Source organism: Hippocampus zosterae, unplaced genomic scaffold, assembly GCF_025434085.1.
Source record: "Hippocampus zosterae strain Florida unplaced genomic scaffold, ASM2543408v3 HiC_scaffold_304, whole genome shotgun sequence".
Taxonomy (NCBI): Eukaryota; Metazoa; Chordata; class Actinopteri; order Syngnathiformes; family Syngnathidae; genus Hippocampus; species Hippocampus zosterae.
The window spans coordinates 11,696-21,291 of NW_026262867.1; the positions used below are offsets into that span (position 1 = coordinate 11,696).

Sequence of the window (9,596 nt, forward strand, 5' to 3'; positions counted from 1 at the left end):
GGATCGTCCAATCACGCCTACCCCGTGCTCGATTAGAGATCGTCGAAGTGTGGATCGGATGCGGCTTGCTAGCTTGCAATTTGACAGAATAAAAAAATATCCAATAAAGAGGGATCATGGCCTACCACCCTTCAACTGCTCTATCTCTTGGTGGAGATGTTTGATTTCCTACCTTAGATTGCGCACTGTGACATAGATGTCTTCCACGTAGCATCCGACAACATGGATGCCTTTGTGGAGGGCCAGTTGCTTCAAGTAGAAGCTGGCCCGCAATTCGTTCACCTTGATCTCGAAGGCCTACTTGGTGGAGTTGGACACGAAAGCCATGAGGATAGGCATCTTCTCGAACTTGGAGTTGGAGCGCAAGTAGAAGGCTTGACAGATCAGCTGGGAGACCAGCTACCCAGGCGGCCGATGCTCCACCCAAGCCTTGATCTCGAAGGAAATGAGGTGGTCCTCATTCTTAGCTTCAGCCAGCGCACCTTCGGTGACCTCGTACAACTGGTCACAGTTCGAGCTCAAGGCCTTGAAAGGAACTTGTTAACAGACCATGTCCAGCTCGGTAGCGAGCTTTACATCAAAGTCCATGTCGGACTAGTAGGGCGCCAGTTAGTTGCCCCTCTTTAGCAGCACCTGTTTGGCACTATTTAGGTAGAACCTGGCAATGCCCTCGACAATGGAGTTTCTAATGTTGACCTCCACTTTGTTGCCTTCAGCCAGGTTCTTCAATAGCCTGATTCGAAGGAGGCTGAATAGGATTGCTCCCGGAGTCTCCCGAAGTCCAGGGTTTTGCTGGCTGTCTTATTAACAGAACTTGCACTCCTCTTGCTCCTCTTGCTCTTCTTGCTCTCACTTTCCATGTTATTTTATGAGCCAAAATATTGGATTAATTAAACAAGGCTTTTTCTAATATAAAATCGAAACGCGCTAGTGTACCAGCCATCAAATTGAACTGCAAAGCGTGGTCGTTGAAGCGCACCTTCCTTCGCTCGCTCTCGACCATTTCCTGTTTGTCCAGGCTGTGCATGTAGCTGTAGTTGGTCAGCTCCTCGGCCAGCTTGAAGTACAGGCGTTTCATTTCCTAGACCCTCCCTTAGGCAAACCACTTCATCCATGATCCGTCACAAGGCCGTCTTCATCCTCCTGCCCTTCTTCACGAACCCCGCCGACAAAAACCGTTCCTCCTGAAGCGCGAGCTCCAGCCTTTTATTATATTAAGCTTGAAGGAGAATTCAATAGCAACATACATAAAACCTGTATCAAAAGACATTTTATTTATGCAATTTGATGATCATCCTTGTGCCACTCGGATGTCGCATGTCACCGTGCCCGAGTTGTCGCTGCTAACCACTGCCACTGTGACTTGCCCACTTTCCGCTGGTAGGTCGGCAAGCCGCAGGGTGCCCCGGCCAACCAACTCGTCTATCTTCGCATCCTTCTCCTTCACGGTGAAGACCAGATCGCTGCCGTCCTGCAGGACCAGTTCGAGTGTAGACTGCCACTCTACCTATGAGCCACCCTCGAGGATGGTTTCGGTCTGCCTCGAGACTGGCCCCTGGGCCACCTCCAGGAAGGGGTCAATCTTGCCACCAACCTCGGTGCCGTGTGCAAAACTGCCTTTGATGTTGCTGAGGATGATGGTGGAACCGGCCCACTCGCGAGATGGGGCAGTCAACGAGTCCTTTTGAACATCGGCCTACTCCTACCTCAGCCTGGTTCCGTGTGCCTCCCTCCGACTTTTTTGCCTGCCTTCAGGTCGGCTCTCGCTTTCATCGTCTCCCATGGCCGTAGTCCTCCTCGCCTCCTGAGCTAAGACCCCCTCAGAATCAATCTCATCTGACTGGGCAACGACCTCGCCAGCCTTCTGATCGGCCTCGCCAGCCTTCTGATCGACCTCAGCAGCCTTCTGATCGGCCCGCTAAGGAGCTGCCTCGGTGTATGTCAAGGTGCCCGGCTCAGCCTCGATCGGCTATTGGTTTTGCTGATCAGCTATGTCAGCAGCGGGCAGTCTCGCTTCCTGGTTCATGGATTCGATCTTCGCTTTATTCTCGAGCTCCGCCGCTTCTTCGCGTGCTTATTCAAAGACAGGTTGCGCTGACGAGATCTCAGAAACAACCGGCCCTGTCTCTTAGGGGGATCCTTACCTTTTTAGATCTTCTGCAGACTCTTCTGGGGCAGGTCGGTCGTGGCAATCTGCTTGGGATTCGTTGGGCTCGGGGAATTCAGCAGCAGTGTGTTCTTTTGAGATCGGCTCGACTTGAGTAGCAGGGGTCGAGGACTCGACCACCTCCTGCTTGACCTGTTCCACTTGAGGCATAGGGGCCGAGGACTCGATCACCTCCTGCTTGACCTATTCGACTTAAGACGCAGGGGCCGAAGATTCGACCACCTCTTGCTTGACCTGTTCGACTTGAGTAGCAGGGGCCGAGGACTCGATCACCTGTTCGACTTGAGGCGTAGGGGCCGAGGATTCGATCACCTCCTGTTTGACCTGTTCGACTTAAGGCGCAGGGGTCGAGGACTCGACCACCTCCTGTTTGACCTGTTCGACTTGAGGCACTGGAGCCGAGGACTCGATCACCTCCTGCTTCTCTTGTTTGACTTGGGTTGGAGGGACCGATGATTCGACAACCTCTTGCTTCTCCTGTTCGACTTGAGGCATAGGGGCCGAGGATTCGATCACCTCCTGTTTGACCTGTTCGACTTAAGACGCGGGGGCCGAGGATTCGACTACCTCTTTCTTGTCCTACTCGACTTGAGGAGGGGCCGATGATTCGACTACCGCATATTTTTCCTGCTCGACCTGAGGAGGGGCAGAAGACTCGACTATCTCATGCTTGTCCAGCTCGACTTAGGGTGGAGGGGCCGATGATTCGACTACCGCATATTTTTCCTGCTCGACCTGAGGAGGGGCAGAGGATTCGACTACCTCTTTCTTGTCCTACTCGACTTGAGGAGGGGCAGATGACTCGACTACCTCATGCTTGTCCTGCTCGATTTGAGGAGGGGCAGACTCGACTTCCTCATGCTTGGCATCCTCGACTTAGGGTGGATGGATAGAGGACTCGACCATTTCCTCTGAATCGACCACTTGCTGTTTGGCCTCCTCGACTTAGAGTGGAGGGGCAGAGGACTCGATTACCTAGTTGTCTTGGGATGGAGGGGCCGAAGATTCTACCACTTGCTACTTGACCTTTTCGATTTGGGGCGGAGCGGTCTCGGATTCTTGTTATTTGGCCTACTCAGCTTAGGGTGATAGGGCCGAGGACTCGACCACCTGTTGTTTGACCTACTAGATTTAGGATGGAGGGGCAGAGGACTCGACCACTTGTTGTTTGGCCTACTTGATTTAGGATGGAGGGGCAGAGGACTCGACCACTTGTTGTTTGGCCTGCTAGACTTAGGGTGGAGGGGCAGAGGACTCGACCACTTGTTGTTTGGCCTGCTAGACTTAGGGTGGAGGGGCAGATGACTCGACCAGTTGTTGTTTGGCCTGCTAGACTTAGGGTGGAGGGGCAGATGACTCGACCACTTGTTGTTTAACTTGCTAGACTTAGGATGGAGGGGCAGAAGACTCGACCACTTATTGTTTGGCCTGCTAGACTTAGGGTGGAGGGGCAGAGGACTCGACCACTTGTTGTTTGGCCTGCTAGACTTAGGGTGGAGGGGCAGATGATTCAATTACGTCCTGCTTTACCTCCTCGACTTAGAGTGGAAGGGAAGATTGCAAGACTTCCTGCTTGGTCTATCTTACCTGCGTCTAGGACTGGACTGCGTCTAGTCTGGCCTGCTCGGAGGTATCAGGTGAAGGCTACTGAGCAACATGTGGATCGCTGACTGGTGCGGAATCGGCCGCCTGTCTTTCCACAATCGGCTCCTTTTAGACGAGGTTATTAGGCATGCTGCCAGATTCGACCTGAGGTTGTTCTTCTTTACACACGACCGCAGGAGCGACGGACTGCTATTACTGAAGATTTTGTTTGACTTATGCGAAGTCCTGCCTGACGTCCCTCACTTGCTCGACCTCGCTTGCAGGCTCGCGGACCGGCTGCGAGCCGTTCTCTGTTTAATGAGACTGCTGGCGGTGCATCACCTCGAAATCGAAAGTGACCACCCCTGAGTTCTATTTGCTCGCGACTGGAACGCTGCAGGTACCAGATCCTCCCCTCAGTTCGGCGAGGCTGAAGGACCCTGAGCCGATCTCGTCATTGCTGGTCAGGTCCTCGTCCTTGGCCTGCAGCTGAAGGCTGTCGCTGGTAGTCACCTCGAACAGGCACTATTTCTTCCAGCTGACCTTGGCCCCGCCTTCGTTGACTACCTCAGTCTGGAAAGAGTTGGCACCTTGTCGGACGGAGAGGAATGGATCGATCTTACCGAACATCTCGTCACCCTTCTTGAACTCCCCTCGGAAATTGTACAGCCGCAGCTTGAACGGAAGCTTGTGTTCGCAGCTTTCTGCTCTTGCCTCCTCAGCAGTCTATTTGATTACCTCCTGGTCCAGGCGAATGTCCTTTGACGCATCTTTGCTAGACTCTTTTCGCTTGCTGTCGTCTTCCTCTGGCTTGGACCCGTCTTTGTTTTACTCAGCGGGAGAGGACTCGATTTATCTTGGAGTTTCCTTTACTTCAGCAGACTTGCTCTATACCTCGGGCTGCTTTTAGTCAGACAGCTGTTCGATGATATCCTCCTCAATCTTCTCTTCGATGTTTGCCCCGGCCTTCCGCTCTGTTTGGTCCTCAACCTTCTCCTTATTTTACGCATCCTCGATTTCTTCTTGGATCTGTTCGTCCTTAGTGAACTATGGCTTGTAAGGGTTTTGAACAATGCTGTGGTCTTCTTTGACGACTGGTTCGGAAGCTGCCTCTGCCTGGGACTCGAAAGCCTTTTCGTCCTTAGTCAACTATGGCTTGTAAGGGTTTTAAACAATGCTGGGGTCTTCTTTGACGACTGGTTCAGAAGCTGCCTCTGCCTGGGACTCGAAGGCCTATTCGTACTCCTGGTCTTTCTCTTCAGCCTGCACCAGCTCGTAGGAGAAGGTGACCGTCCCGGAATTGTCTTTGGACTTAATTGGCACCTCACAAACCCCGGCCCTGCCTTTCAGCTGGGCGATCCCGCATGAACCGCTGCCGATCTCATCACTGCTCATGACGTCTTCCTCTTTCGCACAGAAAAGTAGATCGCCGGCCTCCTCAACCTTCAGAGTAAAACTTTCAGGCCAGGAGACGTCAGCCCCTCCTTCATTAATAACGGAGGTCTTGAAGGACTGCTGTCCCTGGGTGATTTGGAGGTAAGGGTCGATCTTGCCGAAGGCCTAGTCGCCCTTGGCGAACCTGCCTTTGAGGTTTTTGATGGTGACTGTGAAAGGAGGGTCATGGGGCTATTAATGCTGCTTGTAGTGCTAGGCCTGCTATTTCTATTTTCTGAGGCGCTACTCCTAGTCTCGTCTGGCCTGCTCTGCTAATAATTAGTCTTGCTTTTGCTGCTCAAGTCGGGCCTGTTCGGCCTAGCGTTCGATCCTGTCCTGCTCTTCCTTTCTGGCACGCGCTTCTTCCTCCAGCCTGAGGCGCAAGTCCTCCTCCTCCTTCCGCTTTCGTTAATCCTCTTCCTTCTGGAGTCGCTCTGCCTATTATCTCTTGATGCGATCTTCCTCCTACTTCCGGATCCTGTCCTATTCTTCTTTTCTTATTCTATCTTCCTCCTACTTCTACTTCCGGATCCTTTCCTATTCTTCTTTTCTTATTCTATCTTCCTCCTACTTCCGGATCCTTTCCTATTTCTCCTCCTTTCGAATCCTTTCCTCCTCTTATTTTTGGATCCTTGCTTCCTCCTCCTTTCGAATCTTTTCCTCCTCTTATTTTTGGATCCTTTCTTTTTATTCCTTCCGGATCCTTTCCTCCTCCTATTTTTGGATCCTTGCTTCCTCCTCCTTTCGAATCTTTTCCTCCTCTTATTTTTGGATCCTTTCTTTTTATTCCTTCCGGATCCTTTCCTCCTCCTATTTTTGGATCCTTGCTTCCTCCTCCTTCCGGATCCTTTCCTTTTCTTTCCTAAGCCTTTATTCTTCCTCCTTCCGAATTCTATCTTCTTCTTCTTTTCTGATCCTTTCCTCCTACTCTTTCCTTACTCTTTCATCCTATTCGTTCTTAAGTCTTTCCTACTACAGTTTCTTAAGCCTGTCCAGCTCATCCTGCTGCCTCTTTTCCTCCTCATTTCTGATCCTTTCCTCCTCTTCCCTTCTTTCCCTCTCTGCATCCTCTTCCTCAATCCTCTCGGCCTCCTCCCTGCCTTTCGCCTCGACTCTGCTCGCCTCATCTCCCACCTCCTCCATCTTGTCGAATTCCTCCTCGTATTCCAGCTGGCTGTCAGGCTCCTTCTCCCGCGGAGGCTACTGCTTACTCTCCTGGATCTCCTCAAACCCCTCCTGATACTCGTCCCGGTACTCCTCATACTCCTCGTCCTCTCTCGCAGAGGGCCTGGACTCCGATGACCTCTTGACCTCGGGGTGGTAGAAGGATTCGGCCTGCATGTTGAGTTTGGTCTCGGGCTGGTCCAGTTCCTGGCTCTGGTATGACTGTTTGAGCTAGTTGGTGGATTTCAGCTTGGGACGGTCTGGCCTCTTCTTGTCCTTCTTGAGGGTCTGCTATGCGGGGAGCCGGCTGCCCAGGATCAGTTTTTTGTCGGTCCTCTCATCGCCTTCGCCCTCGGGCTCGCCAGAAAGCCGCTTCTCGACGAGCCGGCGGTTGCGGGCCTCTCGAGACTCGACCTGGCGGGAGTTGGGCCGCTCGTTAATGTAGCTGTTGAGATCATAGCCCCTGGCGATTTTGCGGATCTTGATGTTGCGATGGCGATCCGCCCCGAAACTCTTGGACAGCCGGGGGATGTCCAGGTTGCGGGTCATGAAGTCGATGGCCTTTTTGTAGGTCTGCTTGAAGACGATGTCCTCGCTGTCGTTCTCTTCGAGGCGCTGATCCAGGGCGTACTTGGAGATGTCGACCCCGTTACGGCGATCCTCGATGATGGCATCGACCAGCTCGGCAATGCGGATGTGGCTGGGCCAGAGGTTGGACTGCAGTTTTGAGAAAACCAGGGTGTTGAAAATGTAGATCTCGAAGGCGCCGATCCGCGGGAACTGGACGACCTTCTGTGCGATCTCGTCGAAGTACTTGTTCTCGAGTTCGAGCTTGCCGGTGAGGCGGTGGTAGTTGGAGGGCACCTGGTTGCGGAGGACAACGGCGTCAGGGCTGCTGGCCTGGATCCTGGCCTTGAGGGAGTCGAAATGCTCCTCGTACTTGGTTTCGTCGTGGCGGGTGCACCAGCGATGGTACTTGCAGTTCCGGCAGCACTCGATAACCACCAGCGGCACGTCCTCCCCGCGATCCATCAAAGATATATCTTTAATTACACGGCCCTCATATTAAAGACTAATTGTTCACGGGGCCTCAGGAGGACAGGTTCTTCAGCAGCGAGTCGTTCTCCTTCCGCAGGATCTACAGGATCGGTAGCATCTGGTTCCGCTTCTAGACCTACTCCGCCACCTTTATCCACCGCGAACTCGCCTCCTCGTGGGCTGACTGCTCGCGTTTCAGTTAGTCGTCGAAAACACGCTCTTTTTTTATCCGCCACAGCTTGCGCGCGTGGTAGTCCGCCTCCTATGTGCGCTCCATCAGCTCCACCCAGGCCTTCGCGCAGGCCTCCTTCGCCTCGGCGAGCCGGGCGTGGTTGATTCCTGAGGCCCGGTACTTGGCGATCTCGGTTTCGAGCTGGAGCCGGTCTTTGAGCAGCTTGGGGTCCTCGCGGAGGTGGATTTCCTCATCGATGTAGAGCGAGTCTTTGTGGCGGTTGGTGGAGGCGTGACTAAACTCTGGTAACGAGCACACCCTTCTCCGAGGTCTCCTTGATGGGCCTGCTGAAGTTCATCATTCAAATATTAATTCAGGATTGCGAATGGCATTTTGCATCAATTCTTGCGCCTCTCGATTTTGATCCTCGACACCTATTTGTACTCGCTTGAAGAGTATTTGCGCCGTGTGCTCCGGAAGCATTCCTGCTCGTCCGCCTTCTGCAGCAGCACGCACAGCTACTTCGAGATGGCCCGCACATCTGCTTCCCCAAAGCCCGCGCGGGAGAGAAGCTGCTGGTTGGCCTCAGGAGGGCGGCTGCGGATCTTGTTGATCAGGAACACTGCGGCAGCCGTCAGTAGGCTGGCCCGATAGCCCGAGAATTCATGCTTGACCAAAGCCAGTTCGAGCACGTACGAGACCAGAAACAGCTCCTTGTCCTCCATGTCGCCGGCCAGTAGGTGCAGGAAATCCTGGGCGGTGGGCTCGTGCAGCTCAAAACCTAGGAGCTCGAGGACGCTGCCCTCCTCGTCCAGCACCTCCTGTCGGGAGTAACAGCTGGCACACAAGTACAGCAGGTCCTTGATGGTCGGCACCCGGTAGGTCTCCTGAAACTTAGCAGCGGCCAGCAGACAGACCATCCCAACCAGTTGCAACTTGCTGCGCCGTACCTCCCTGCCGACCAGCACCCTGTCCAGCAGCCCGAACATCATGAACAGTGTGGCCTGCTTGAGTCGCAGCTTGGTGTGCACCTCGATCAGCCATTCCGCTAGGTGGCACCTGTGAGCCTCAGTGATGTTCGAGGACGGGTGTAGTGTACTCGCCCGGGAGTGCGGCTCCATGGCCTGCAGGTGCCGTAGCATAGCCAGCTCGTCGATGGGCGGGGGCTGGGGCAGCGGGCCCTTGGGCTGGCGGTTGCTGGCCGGCGCAGAGGGGGTCAGCGAAGGGTTGCCCAGCAGCTGGCTGAACTTCTCCAGTAGAGAGTTGTTCTTGGCGATGGGGTTGGGGGGCGCCCGGGGGAGGGCCTTGGCCTGGTAGCTCTTGTTATGCGCGCGGTGGTCCTTGCTGGCCACCCTGCGCTCGAGGTTGGAGATGTCCCGGCCGAAGACACGGTCAGTGACGCCACTGCCCCTGGCGTGCAGGGACAGCCTCTCCTTCCGCACCGCATTGCCAATCATCTACGAATAATAACGACTAACTGTCAAAAATAATGTGAAGTTTTTATTAGGCAGCCGGGACCTGGCGGGGCTGCCATCACTGTGAGGGGTTACAAAATAGGCATGACGGTAAGCCACTAAATTTTAATGCCTTTTAAATCTTATCAAATGAAGAGTATTCTTGTAGTGATACGGATATCGATCACGAGGACAGTCCAGGCAGATTACATGTAATGCTAAGTATTGACCGATCTTCCATAATTCTTAATGAATTTTTCACTGGCTGAACAAGAAATCATCACTATTTTTAGCAACGCGGTCAAGACTCTGGTACCGTCGTGACTAGGATTTCGTGGAAAAACTCATGGTGATCTACTACAAGCAGCCGGGGACCGCGCCCAGCCAGAAATTCCGGGTTCTCGAAACTGCCATCCGGCATGTCGAGGAAGTGATGCTCTCCAAAAACTGCAGGCGCACTAGCGAAACAACGACCATTTAGAATCGGGCCATTAAGAGGGCCCTTCTTAGGGCGATCCTGCTTACTGAAAGCGAGGAGGTGCCTGAAATCACAGAGTTCAAGACAGCCTGCTACGCGGCGCAT

General features: G+C 53.6%; 1 protein-coding gene across 1 annotated transcript; it reads right to left on the minus strand.

Annotated features, from left to right (window-relative positions):
- Nucleotides 1-8,077: 8,077 nt before the first annotated feature.
- On the minus strand, nucleotides 8,078-9,016 carry LOC127594900 (G2/mitotic-specific cyclin-B2-like). Its single transcript, XM_052056654.1, has one exon. It carries the CDS (start codon nucleotides 9,014-9,016, stop codon nucleotides 8,078-8,080), a length of 939 nt encoding a protein of 312 aa, XP_051912614.1.
- Between the last annotated feature and the right edge of the window lie 580 nt (nucleotides 9,017-9,596).